This window comes from Miscanthus floridulus, chromosome 18, assembly GCF_019320115.1.
Source record: "Miscanthus floridulus cultivar M001 chromosome 18, ASM1932011v1, whole genome shotgun sequence".
Lineage (NCBI taxonomy): Eukaryota > Viridiplantae > Streptophyta > Magnoliopsida > Poales > Poaceae > Miscanthus > Miscanthus floridulus.
This window is the reverse complement of record NC_089597.1, coordinates 17,400,667-17,414,761: the sequence shown is the minus strand read 5'-3', so window position 1 is coordinate 17,414,761 and position 14,095 is coordinate 17,400,667. Positions and strand designations below refer to the sequence as shown.

General features: G+C 43.1%; 2 protein-coding genes across 7 annotated transcripts; both read right to left on the bottom strand.

Annotated features, from left to right (window-relative positions):
* Window positions 1–1,970: 1,970 nt before the first annotated feature.
* LOC136520469 (mitotic checkpoint protein BUB3.1-like) lies at window positions 1,971–7,970 on the bottom strand. The gene is made up of 9 exons (XM_066514013.1): window positions 7,569–7,970; window positions 7,324–7,454; window positions 6,325–6,407; window positions 5,331–5,597; window positions 3,650–3,725; window positions 2,738–2,818; window positions 2,580–2,658; window positions 2,392–2,492; window positions 1,971–2,300 (listed from the first exon to the last, which is right to left on the bottom strand). The coding sequence occupies exons 1-9, from the start codon at window positions 7,695–7,697 to the stop codon at window positions 2,216–2,218; spliced, it is 1,032 nt and encodes a 343-aa protein (XP_066370110.1). The 5' UTR covers window positions 7,698–7,970; the 3' UTR covers window positions 1,971–2,215.
* Window positions 7,971–8,170: 200 nt separating this feature from the next.
* On the bottom strand, window positions 8,171–13,724 carry LOC136520468 (putative pentatricopeptide repeat-containing protein At1g77010, mitochondrial). 6 transcript variants are annotated; one of them, XM_066514007.1, is made up of 4 exons: window positions 10,669–13,724; window positions 10,506–10,576; window positions 9,347–9,588; window positions 8,171–8,469 (listed from the first exon to the last, which is right to left on the bottom strand). In XM_066514007.1, exon 1 carries the CDS (start codon window positions 13,341–13,343, stop codon window positions 11,283–11,285), a length of 2,061 nt encoding a protein of 686 aa, XP_066370104.1. In that variant the 5' UTR covers window positions 13,344–13,724; the 3' UTR covers window positions 8,171–8,469; window positions 9,347–9,588; window positions 10,506–10,576; window positions 10,669–11,282. The 6 variants fall into 6 exon arrangements, with proteins under 6 accessions (XP_066370104.1, XP_066370108.1, XP_066370106.1 ...); XM_066514011.1 differs by lacking the exon at window positions 8,171–8,469 and having other exon boundaries at window positions 9,158–9,588; window positions 10,669–10,721; window positions 10,847–13,724; XM_066514009.1 differs by lacking the exon at window positions 8,171–8,469 and having other exon boundaries at window positions 9,158–9,588; window positions 10,669–11,080; window positions 11,169–13,724.
* Window positions 13,725–14,095: the final 371 nt, after the last annotated feature.

Here is a 14,095-nt window from a genome sequence, read left to right as displayed (position 1 = left end):
TTGCTTATTCATCTCTAGCAGTGTTAGCAGTTATTATAGTTCTAAGCCCCTGTTTAGTTCCCTCCCAAAATACCAAATTTTTTAAGATTCTCCGTTACATCGAATACGAAAACGCATGCATAAAGCATTAAATATAAATAAAAAATAAAACTAATTACACAGTTTAGACGAAATTCACGAGACAAATCTTTTAAGCCTAATTAGACTATGATTGGATACTAATTGCCAAATAACAACGAAAACGCTACGGTGCTCATTTTGCCATTTTTTCGGATATAAACTGAGCCTAAGTGTCTCTTGCGTCGGTTGGGGCGTCGCCGCACGGTTCGGCCTTGTCCAAGTGCGCGGGGGGGGGGGGGGGGGGCGGTATGACCGGCTGGGCGCTCCTCCCTGGGTGGGCCCGGCTGGCCGGCGCCTTGGCGGCCTCCCTGCTGACGGCCGGGGCTGGGGCGGCACAGAGCTGAGGCCGGCGCGCCTCCTCGTCACAGCTGCGGGTGCCATGAGTGGCCTGCGTCCGCGGACTTTCAGAATCTGGGTAAAAATCCTACCCGGTTTCTTCGGGCCAACGGTGGTGGCGTAGCCTGCGTCATTTACCTCTTTAGAGGCATCGTAGAAGCGTCTGTTCGTCCGGGGCAGGCTGGGGTCGAAAGTCCTACTCGTCTAGCGTCCCCTGGCGTCTGCGGATGTCTATATCCTTCCTGAAGGCTTCGTTGGGGCACTATTGCAACCCATCTTCCGCTTACCTCGTTGGTTTTGCTCCTTAGCTGTGCCGTGCCTGCCTGTGTTTAAGCTTACTCTTCGCTCTGGTCTGTCCACCTCAGATGTTGGTGTTGCCGCAGTCATCTTCTTCGCAGCGGCTACCTGGCCGCTTGCGGATACTCGACGGATGCTTTGCCGTCGTTGGTCGTCTTCTTCGTAGCGGCTACCTGGCCGCTTGCGGATCCTGGGCAGGTGCTTTGCTGCCATAGTCGCTACCAGCCCGTGGATCTTTGCCGCGTTGTGCTTGTAGATGCTTTGCCGTGTTCGATGCTTTGTCACTGTGGCTTCATCTCCCTTTGGCAGCCTTCGCGTCGTTATCTTTAGTTGCAGGACCAGTCAGCTAGGTTGTGGTGGAGGGCCCTTCACCTGCCGCACTTCTTGCTTTCCCTTTTTTTCGTTCTAAACCACTTACTCTGTGGTTTTATATCCTACGCTACAGGTTCTCCCATAGTCGCGTCGTGACGCCGTTCTTTCAGTACTCTGACTTCTTCTTAATGAAATTCACGTGAATGCGTGTTCCAAAAAAAAAATTCTAAGTGTCTGATCCTTTTTCAGCTGCTGAATGGGCAGTTTTAATTCTAAGTGTCTGATCCTTTTTTCCGTTGCTGAATGGTTACCTACGCTGAAACATAAGTCTTTTTTTTAATAAACGATTAATTATCACCTGATGATTTTAGTCACTTAGGTCCCATCTTCCCCCATTACACCTACATGCTTTATATACGGTCTATTCTTAGCCCATACAGTAGTTGGTTTAAATTTTTTATTTCGAAGTATATATCGATGATTGCATATTGCTAGAAAATGTTTTTGTTAATATTGTACTCTAATTTTCAGATGCCAATTTCTTTATTCTTTCATCAATATGGGGAAACTATTCCCTGTTCGACTAATGGTTTCTGTGGCTGATAAGCCGGCTGATGTTGATTTAACTATACCACGACTGGTAAACAGTTCCGGCTGAAATCTTTCCAGAGAGTTCATTCCGTGATAACCGAACAAGGCCTTGATGGAATTCAATAAGGGCAGGCTGCGCCTGCGCCTGCACGCTGCACGGCACAAGTCCTTCCCTCCACTTTCCAAACTTCAATTCCTCCTATAAATTGAAATTGGCATCGTTACAACAAAGCCAGAATTTACCAAATACTCCCCGCCAGTATAGTTCTTCCCTCCAGGTTCCAGATTTACGATACTTAAATAATACATAAATAAGTTCAAGTCAACGAAAGATCGAATAAACTACAACATAATCTGTCTCACAATTTACAATCAGCTGGAACATGAAATGTTTCCCCGGACAAGTAACACAAAAGACGAGGGCCCAGACTGAGAAACAGGCGTTTCACTTCTTTCACCACAAACAGGCACTGCCGTCAACTAATGTACTTGACATCAACTTAGAGAAGTACGGGTCATCTAACCACGTGACTGATACTACCGCCAACACGTCACAACACTACTGGGGGGCGGCTAATGCCTTGGGCTTCGGCTTCACCTCGACTTCATTCACTGTCCTGATAAATATAGCATCGGGTTCATGCCTGAAATGCACAAAAACACTGGTGAGTCTACCTTATTTTTCTTTCTTAGTCTTATGTAAACAGAGATTTGTCAGACAAAGTTCAGTATTACGATTTTTCTCCCTCTTCGTAGGTGTAGCTGGATGCCACAGCAAGCAGATGGCCATCCTTACTGAATGATAGAGCAGCAATGCTTGATGCGTACTTTGAGTACTGCAACCAAAAGTAAGGAAATCATGAATACAAGAGACGTTTCAGACAGTAGCATCCCAATGAAGCAAAACTCTTCACTTGGTTTACCTGATATAGTCTTTTCTTGTTAATGCCATCCCACACATTCACAAATCCATCACACCCTCCAGTGGCAAATGTTCCATATCTGCACAAGGACAAGAAAATGAGAACTAATAATCCAGTGAGATATCAAACTACAAGAAATTGGAACATCAAGGCTTTACATGGGATGGAAAGCGATTGCATTGACAGGATATACGGTGTCCCTGCCAGCTTCAGATTTCCGGTGACACTTGAAAGCATACCTGCATGAAAAATTGCCCACAATCAATGCCACTAGAGATGAAAGAGGGTACCAAATTGTATTTTGTGGCCAGCTAGTTTAGTTCATTGCCCCCTTTAAATTAATTACCTAGCATGCCACTCTAGTTCATTTTGACAAGTTTTGCACGATGGTCGACCCAATGACCCAAAACAAGTGGAACGGAACATACATCCTTAGGCATTACTGTTCAGTCTAGGTTTCCAGAAGAAGGTAAGTGCACAAAACAGGTAGTTTGTACTTAGTACATATGCAGTGCAATCTCCAATCTGTAACCAGGCCCGACCGCACGATCATACAATCCAATTTAGTTTAGGAAACAACTAGAAAATGCAAGGGAAAAAACCTCAATTTACTTCCTAAGTGATACTCTCTTTTGAGAGATAAGAAAAACACAAATTTCTAAAAAGACTCAAAATAACAGGAAAAAGAAATAACAAGGTTACTATTTGCAGGCAATTTTGTTTTCATTGTTCTAACAGCTTTTGAGTTTGAATTGGCATTATAAAATGTTGACACAGACACTACATAGATTGCCCCAATCTTTGTTTGAATTTGATAAAACATAAACAAATTGACCTGCATTCCAACTGAAGTGTCAGCATGTTTGCATGTAAGTATGATCACAGATTGCTATAAGCTTCAAAAAATATATATGGGGAATTGTGAAAGCGTGTTTGCAAATGAAGTTTCACTATCCATTGTTTCAATTGATGATACAGGAACCACATGTACATTTGAGTCATAGTATTGAGGAATTATAAGACGCCAGACATGCGCCCATCTTTTGGCAGCTAAGGTGCAGAAAACATACTTTTTAGACTGAGCAGACTCGGATAGATCAAAGAATTCCATGGAAACTCGGCCTTCAACAGAACTTAGAGCATATCCTGAAGCAAGACACAGAAGACTGAGATCAGCATACAGCATGCATATTTGGTTTATATACATCATACAATAATTTGAAAACAAATAAACAACATTGAACAATAAATGTACCAAATACAGGCACCTTGAACAGCATACTATATGCCTATAATTATTAAGAAAAGGCCAGATCAGTCGACCAACCTGGAAAAACTAAAACTGAAAAGCTGACCAGTATGCCCACACCATACTACTTGGACCATTACAGAGCAGCTAACAGCAATAAAACTGTAGTTGAATCAGTAGGTTTCCTGTAAACAAGACTCACTTGAATTGGCCACCCAATCCTCGAGGAATATTTGCAAAGAGTGTCAAACATATGACTTTTCAAAACAGGGGTAAAACTTTCTCAAATACTCTAAACTACCACCTATAGTAAGCATTATCTTGAATATACACATGTTTCAAGTAATAATAACTAAACAGAACAAGCCCTTTGTAGTGGGGTAATCAGGGTAATCTGTAGCTTACTACACATTCCATTATTGACAGAACTAAGGAATGTGATGCCCTTTTAAGAAAAGGTTAAATACAGACAGTACATCAAACAATCAATATAGGAATTAATTATCCAGGCACTAGTTTACAATTTCAATAGAATGTACAACCTCCATTCCAAATTATGATGTTTTGGCTTTTCTAGATACATTAATTTTACTATGTATCTAGACATATTTATATATCTAAATGCATTGCAAAAGCTATGTATCTAAAAAAGCCAAAACGTCTTATAATTTGGAATGGAGGGAGTAAATAAGTAATTATTGTTCAACTCCACTAAACCAATGCAATGGAAGAATATTCAAATTTCTAATACAAGAATAAGCTCTCACAGCACGGTGCCAAGAGTTGCATAGTTATTCTGGATTATTACTTCCATACTGCTACTGATTTGGAAGATAGATCACGAAAAACTACTATAAAAGATAACTAGAAGTGAAAAAATAAACAAAGAAGTTAAGTTGCTACTTGAAATTTGAAAGGCGTGGACAGAGACAGCACCAGAAAACTGTATTCACCGAAGTTAAATCAACAGATAAAATTCTAATGCCCCAGCTTAATATGTGATGAAAACCATACTATAAAAATTACAGAAACAAATGTTAATGCTACATTTAATAGGTTTCCTTGTCATCCATGGTATGTAACAACTTAAAGGACCCTAACCATATGCTGTCCACATTTAGATCATTTGACTTTGTAATTAAACATGCAGAGGAAATTCAATGGTCCATTGGAGGAGCCTACCCAATAATCCTCAACTCAAACTCACAAATAAAGATTGAACCGTACTTATGGAACCTGTCATGGGCCTGTATGGTCCATGGCCTTGCTAGCCCATGACAGAATCTTAATCTTTATCCCAGATGAAAGCCCCCATCACAAATAAATAGAACCAAACTACTATCAAGAGAAATGTAGCACTTGTAGACTAAAAAAGAGCTGAAGGAAATCCATGGATGCAAATTGATATATTTACCGTTCCTCTACTATATAAACAGTATATACAATTAAAAAAATGGATAAGTGTTGTCAACTAGCAACCTAATCAAGATGGAAGCAATTACCTGTTCCGTTGGGGTAACATCGAACGCATCGTGTTTGGTATTTCAAAGAAGAATCTCTTTTTTGCTCAGGTTGAGACATATTGCGCAGATCATAAATATTTACATGCCTTCCTGCTGTTGCAACAACCAACCTATTTCCTACTAATGAAAGAGAATATACACGTTCAGGTTGAGCATATGTCCCAACAAGGGTACGCTCTGGCCCACTCACTCCTCTTGGATCCCAGCATTTTACAGTTTTATCCCAGCTGCCAGTGATGACTTGACCTAAATAAAACAAAACAAACAGTTTAATTCAGACTCATTAGGTAGTCACTGATAAAGCACAACAGATCAAGTACAGTAGATAAAAGAACACCAAGTGCATGAAAGGGTTTTTCATTATTTAACGTCAGCCACCAGAGATTTATTGAAATTACAAAAGAGCATTTCATCAGCTTAGAAAATTTCATTTAATTTAGTAACATAATTCCTTCAATAGCAAGGGAACAACTACTCTCACATGACCATAATCATCATAGAACAAAGACATGCCACGATTGGACAGAGATTGTGATTAAATTGAAGACCGTGCATAGTTAATTTGCTGAGACCTGAAATACTACAAAATATTCCAAGACCAAAAAAGAAAAAAAAAAACTAGGTACCAAAGACATGATTCTGACAAGGACATCTGTACAATCCTCAACACAAACTGAGAGACAAATGTTTTATTGCATTGTGGCATTGTAAACTGTGCAGAACCAAATCAATGAAGCAGATCAAGTAATAGGAAAATAACTTCTATCTTGGACTAGGATTAAATACTTTCAAAATCATAACTGCATAACTATATATAGTGTTTTCGGAATTCAAGTACGAAAATAGTTATCAATGTGCGCTATTTATAGAAAACATAAGGTTTGACTGCATCAGGCTGCACAAGTACCTTGCAGAAGAAAAGTAAAAGCTAGAACAGAAATCCAAAAGCAATTCAATATAGGAATAAAAGTACCTGCAGCATAAGAGTATTCCACGCAACGAACCGGACCATCATGCCGCCCCAAAACATCTTCCTTGTTCGAGCTAAATACCAACCTGAATGAGATAATTTGGGCCCATTACTTGTCCTTGCAATCACATACATACAAGAAAGGCCAATCTAAGTGTATTTGCATGCAAACTAATTATGGAACGAGTAACATTCATTAATCAGATATTCAGATTTCCATTTAAGTGGATCCCAGACAATGCAAATGTAAGTTTATTTACAAGCTACCAATTATGGATCTAGTAACATTCAATGAAACAAACTGGGCACAATGATAGTCCATCTTACATGAAGAACTCCATTCACGTCAAACAATAAACATAAAACTAAACACTTACATTTGGTTTCATGAACAGTTGGAAAAATTTAGAAGGACAGGTCCAGATATTTCCCAACTTAAATATAAACACCACACAACTGTAATTCTAGAACAGAATCCTGTCAGTACAAAATTGACAGATTTCTCTTCCACCACACAACTGTAATTCTAGAACAGAATCCTGTCAGTACAAAATTGACAGATTTCTCTTCCACTATAAAATTCTTTGGTTAATTATTGCTATGGACAATCCTCAGTGGAAAAAAAATCAGAGAGCACAGCAAGTCTCCATCTTTTCTCCTTTATGTGAAAGAAAAGAAACATAAACATCTACTGTGCAGCAACTCGCAGAAAATAGTGGATCTATTTTCGAAATCATATGCACCACAAAAGACATTTCAATAGCAGCAAATAATATTATTCTCTAACTACATGTGACAAAGCAAACCTATAGCATTAGTCTCACCAAATGGATAACAAAAGTGTGATCTCAAAGCACACAGTCACATGCAATTTTGCAGCTGCAGTACTTGTCTCCACATCAGCAACCCGATCCCCAAATTCGACGCAGAGCAAGGTGTGCAATAACGCAGGAGTGGAAGAGAAGAGACAAAGATAACAACACATAAAAAAAACCCGCTCACCTCCGAACGGTGTGGTCGGCTCCGGCGCTAAACCCCGAGGAGTCGTCGTGGAAGCAGCAGTCGAGGACGGCCCCGGGGTGCACGAACTCCCCCTTGAGCACGTTGGCGTCGGCGTCGTAGAGCCGCACCGTCTGCAAGCCCAGACCAAACCAAACCAGGTCAGATCAGCGGGATCAAAGAGGTAGCTAGGGTTTAATAACGAGCGGGGGAACGGGAGAGGAGGCGGCTGACCACCACTGACCGACCTTGTCCCATGAGGAGACGAGGAGGTTGTTGCTGTGGTTGGAGAAGCGGAGGTTGGAGATCCCGTCGGCGGGCGGGTTGGCAAGCTCCTTGCCGCTGCCGACGGCAGCTGGCGCGGCGGCGGAGCTCATGGTGCGCGGTGGCAGAGGCGGAGGAGGGATCTGACTAGGGTTCGGGGCGGAGGAGGTGGTTCGAAATTTGAACGCGCAACGAGCGAGGCGAGCACGATGGGTGGGCAGCGGACGGTTTAATTAAAGAAACGGAAATGCTTGGGGAAATCTTTCTGGATTCGAATTTTGAACCACGGCCACGGGAAGCGGAGTGGGGAGTTGGAGTGGCTGGGGAGGGAGATGATGAGGCGAGAAGATTCCACGGCGTGGGCCGAGACGGCAACTGAGGGCCTGTTTGGATTGCGGGAAAAAATTCCTGTTCCTGTGTTTTTCCTGTAAAATTGAACTGATTCCTGTGAAATTCCTGCGAGATTCCTGTGAAATTCCTGTGTTCCAAACAAGCCCTGAGCGGCTGAGAGCAACTAAAATTAGTAGCCAAATTTTATTACTTAGCCATTTTATAAAATAGAAAACTTCTCAAAAAAGAAGAGCTCCACAACAACCTTATTATTTTACAAAGTCAGGCAGCGAGCGCCCATAGTTGGCTATATATGACCACCGAAAATCAAGGGATAGCCATCTTTCTATTTTACAAAATCAGATAGCACATATGTTGAAGCCTACTTTTTGCTATACAGATTCTAAAATAGCATCCACAGCAAGAATAGCCAAACTGTTGGAGTTGCTCTGAGCCCGCCTATGCATTTCGTGAACATTTTCTCCTTTCGTTTTGGCATTTTTGTTTCAGAGCAGGGAATACCTCGCTCCGCCTCTTCTATTGCCACAGCGTTGACTTTTTTGTGTGAAAGGGAATGGAAAAGGGAGTGTGCACCAAAATCAGCCAAAAATACACATTTATCAGTGTCATAGGGAAAAGCATGTGTTACTTGATAGTCATTTCTAAACACCACCCAACTACTCCCTCTTTTATAAGGCATAGTTTAACGGGACACAATCTTCTAAATTACATTTTGATCACTTAATTATTTATATTATATTAATTATACTTATAAACTTATGATAACTGGATAGTATTTAATTACAAATCTAACAATATCAAATTTGTATTATAATAATAAAATTACTAGCCAATTTATTGCTCAAATATTTTAAAGTTTGAATCCTAATATGAGTGTCTTATAAAAGAGAATGAATGGAGTAAACTTTAGGTGACTAAACTTTAATTCGGAACTTTAGTCAACTAAATTTTATTTTAGATGATCAAACAAACCACCTAAAGTTTAGTCCTACGCATCCAAAGGTGGACCTAACTCCAACCCAACTAGTTGTTAGTCCCTGTAAAGTTTAGCCCTATGTCATCCAAAGATAGACCTCAAGTCCAAACCAACTAGATATCAGTCCCTCTGAAGAGGGAATGGCAAAAGAACTTGATAAGCAAAATGGCAATGTTGGCTTCCACATCTGGCCTAGGGAGCAGAGGGTGTAGCTAGGATTTAGAGAAAGGGTGGTCCATCTTGATATAATAAGCTACGATAGGGTTTCAATATGTAATTTTTATGATATTCGATAGCACATCATTATAGTTCTAATATTAGCCAAATCATAGGGTTTTCCATGACCAGACGTGCCACCTAGCTAGCTCTGCCTATGGAGGCCAGGTAGCAATGCGGGACGCAGACAGAACAAATCGTACGTCTGGGATCAATTACCTGAACCAGGCAGTTTCTCATACAAACAGCACCCCCAATATGTCGCGTAGTATATATGCTTCGTGCCTCCATGTAAAAACATCAGGCACCTCTTAAAGCTGAAGTTCTAGCACATGAAAATGGAGCGCCTCATGTGTTGCGTGTGCCTTCATTTGACGTCTCCCATAGTCCCATGTGGCTCGCGTCTCTTATGCGAAGGGAACCACGTAGTACGGCGGGCATCCTGGTCTGTTTGCTTGATCCTGAACAAGAAAAACTTGGATTCACGTTCACATAAATGGCTGAATTGTTCACAGAACAACTCTTCTGCAGAGTGGATCGAGACCTCTATGTTATTCACAAACAACATACTCCACAAAACAACTCTTCTGAAGCATCCATGAGCCAAATAGAATTGTAGAACTGTGGTTGAGTAAACACAAGAGCAAACACAAGAGCCTCCTTTGCGGATAAGAAATACTACATACTAGACAGGGCATATGACCCTTTCTACAAAACTGAATATTTCGAGCAAACAATATCAGACATGACGCTGTACAAGTGTTCCTCAGTATGAAGTTGTATTGTGATATCCATCAGTACCCAGCAATACACTGCATCATTGCATCAATACCGTAGTAATATAGGCCACTATCTGGTAACAGTTCGACTATACAGAACTCCAGGCAGCTGGGTAGGTTCTATCTGTGTTGCTCCTAAGATATTCTGTTTCCTCTCCCACGCAGATTGCAGAAATAATTTTGAAAGTCAATAGTCTAATTTCACCGTCATAAAATATGATAGAAAGAAGTATATGTTCACATTATGACAGTACAATGCAAGCAAATAATCAGAGCCGGGAGAAGCCCCAAATATACAGTTCCTCCCCTTCGAGGTTCATTTCCGGCGGAGATATTTTCCACTGCTACAGTACTATACAGTACTGAACAGCGCTCACTAGTGATTGGAAGCACCTGGGAGCGCAACCAAACAGGACCTAATTGTTAATTTGTTATTGATGATCATTACGGAAGATGGCTACCTAAATGACAGTAATCCTGATCTTTTGGTTCAATAATCCTCAAGGTGTGGAATAACACTACCATACAAACTAACCTCTGAATAAAATTAGACAAATTATATGCAGAAGGCAAGGCCGTGCAAGAGGTGAAAAGCTTACCTTTTCGGTGGTTGACACATTTTCAGTACGATCAATTTTGATGTCAAAGATACGTGCAGCAAATCATTGTCCTGCACATACAAAGAGAAGCTTTAACACTATTACACTAAAATACAACATTTCACAGATAAATCAATATGTGCATGATTCTGCTTATATTAACCTGTGCATGCTTCAGGAGTCCTCACCCAAGAAACTACCTCATATATAGTTCAACTAAGCAATGAACAAATCTCAGAAAATTTACAAATTTGGAGCACAGCAGTTCACAGAATCAATGCAAGAAACAAGCGCGTGTATTAATTCACGCCATCATGTAACTCTTAAAATGCCATTCTTGCCTGAAATGCTAAGTGATTCTTCAGGGCACTCACTACTCTGGAGAAAGAGAATTCAGATCTGATCTAGTCTAAGTCCTTGTTGGAACAAGTCTCTCTGATCAGTAAGATATTTCTTGTCCGCACCTCTGCCCCCAACCTCCATAGAGACATTGTAGACTAGACCAGATCAGTAACGGAGGGTGAAATCAGGGGGAGGGGTAATGTACCTCTGAAAGTTTAGTAACTCATATGTCACTGCAACATAACAAAATGAAAAAAGAAGGAAAAGGTCAGATAGAAAGCTATGATCAAAAGAACATAAAGCAGGATCGTTGTTTGTTACCACTTCCTAACTAGCAGAAGAACACATCGAAGAAACCAAAGCCAATAGGGAAGGGCCAAGAGAAAAGGGACCGAGATGCCTTTGCCCTTTGGGAGGTGACACTGGCAATTTCCTCTATGCCCTGTCAATCCAACTGCAGCCGGCGTTCTTTGAGATTCTTCTGTCATGCATCATACTCCTAATCTCTGCTGATTTGTCCCAATCCCCATGAGCTGCGAGTGTGCTCGACAGCTGCACATACAAACTAGAATGCGGTGACAGTCCTGTTTCCATCAGTTTGTTTGCAACCTTGTGCAACAGAGCCTCATGGCCCTGGCCTTTGCATCCTCCAATAATAGAAGTCCAACTAATTGCATCAGCTTTGAAAGGCATGTTCTCTATGAACTCAACTGCTTCTTCCAGTCGACCTGCTCGGACCAACAGGTCAGTCACACACGCATAATGCTCAGCTGATGGACTCACACCAAAATCTTCCTTCATCCGATAAAACCATCTCAGTCCCTCTTCCACAAGCCCAGAATGGCAGCATGCAGAAAGGACACCAACAAATGTCCGTTCACTTGGCTTCAGACCCCTACTTTGCATTAAATTTAGAAGTTTCAGTGCCTCAAGTCCATACCCGTTAGAAGCATAACCTATAAGCATTGAGTTCCACAAGACTTCGTCTGGATTATCAATCCCATCGAAGATCCTGCATCCATTGGCCAAGTTGCCACATTTGCAGTACAGGTCAATGAGCGAGGAGGCTACAATATGGTCAGACTGCAGGCCAAGTGCAGTAGCAAGACCAAAAATTTGCTCCCCGAAACTTATAGAGCAGATACTGCCTGATGCACTCAGAACACTGGATATAGCTACATTGTCAAGCTGCAAACCAAGCCGATGCATCTCACAGAACAGCTCCATTGCATCAAGAGCATGCCCGTTTTGGCTGAACCCAACAATCATAGAATTCCATGAGATGATACTCTTGCTAGGGATCATATCAAAAACTCTTCTAGCCTCATCTATTTGGCCACAGTTTGAGTATACAGTGATCATTGAGTTGAGCACAATGGTGTCCTGATGCCTAAGTTCACTGAAAGCTTGGCAGGCATCTGCCCAGAGGCTGCATTTCGAGTAGAAATCAATAAGAGCACTTGCTGCTATCAAGTCATTGATAGCCCCACTCTTTAAAGCACAAGCATGCGTCTGCTGCCCAGGCTTCAGCATGCCTAAAAAGCCACATGTATTCAGAACAATGGCATAAATTGAAGAGTTAGGCAACATGTCTGACCGCAACATCCTTACAAAAAGAACAAAAGCACTGTCTCCATGATAGGCAGGGACACAGCCACTGATAAGAGAATTCCATAGAGCAATGCTGGGGTTCTCCACCTTGTCGAAAAGGCATAACGCCTTGTGCAACTGTCCATAAGATGTGTATCCATAGACAAGTGCAGACAGTGAAATTTCATCGACATGTTTCAACCTATCAAGAACGTGGTGAGCGGAATCCAAATCCCCACACTTGCAATACATGTCAATCAATGCGCAAGCCAATACCGAATCGATTTCGGTCTTGGCAACCACCAACCGGGCATGAGCTTGCCTCCCAATCTCATACTTCATCCGATCAGCACAGGCGCCAACCACTGTGGTAAGCACGAAGGGGTCATTCCATGGCGGGATCACATCAGGATTGCACTGCGAACCTATCCTCTTGAGCAGAGCAAATGCCTCATCGACTCGGCCACAGCGGACAAACCTATGCAAGACAGCGTGGCAAGCCACAGCATCCTTCACGGGCATTTCTTCTAGCAACTCGCTCGCAGTGTCAAGATCCCCAACACCAGCCAAGCCAGTTATCACCGCATTCCAGGAGAAGGTGTTCCTGTCAGGCATGGAGCGGAACACGCGGAGCGCCGCACCGTGGTCTCCGGACTTGAAGAGGGCGGTGATGACGGAGTTATAAGAGAAGTAGTTCTTCGTGGGCATTTCGTCGAACAGGCGGTGGGCGTCGCGGGAGTGGAGCGGAGAGCCGCGCACGTACATGAGGAGGACGGCGTTGGTGGGTGGGAGGGAGGATGGGACGTGGCCGGATTTGAGGAGGAGCTGGTGGAGCTGCCGGCCGGCGGCCGCGCCGCAGGAGCGGAGGAGCTGGATGCAGGAGGGGACGTCGACGGCGACGGCCATGATAGGCGACTCTTAACTTGGGGAGAGGACGGGCATTACCTGCCCGCGCCTCGAACGTGCTGGCCACCGCCGTGTCCTGCGCCGCTTGACTCGCCTCGCGCACAGCCCCGCTGGACAGGACAGCTCCTCGCCGTCGCAGCCTCGCACGTGATCTCCCCCGCCACCGCGTCCCGCGCCGCTCGACTGATTGCTAGGTTTATCTACGGGAGGGGGAATTTGGATGCGGCCGTCGGAGGCCGCCAGACCGTTTTTGGTGACGCGGCGGCCCACGGCAGGCGGAATAGCGGCGAGAGAGGCGGCGGCTGCGGCGCGAGCGCGGGACGCGCAGCCTGATATGATGTACGGCCGCGATGGACGCTGAGGAAGCAAGTAACGGGCAGGATTGTCAGCTTGTCGCCTATAGTTACCCTGCAGAAAAAACAGGCAGCTCCTCGTTCCATTCCTTTTGCTCGGACGGTTGCGTGCGTGTGGATGCCGTCGCTCGGCCCACAGGCCCGATACAAAGTTTTTTTTTAAGTTTTGGATCGATACCATGATTTTTTAAAATACCAGGTATCTAAAAGAAAGAAGGTGTTTGGATGTAATTAGTTTCGAGTTCTACAAACTACGGTATTAATAAAACCACAATTTTTTGAGTCTAAAAAACTTGGTCCCAACCCCCACAGCTTGGTGACGCGCGTCCATCTCAGATGGCGTGTCTCTTTTTCACTGCTATTTTTAGCAGCATAGACACAACCAACTAATTTTAAAAG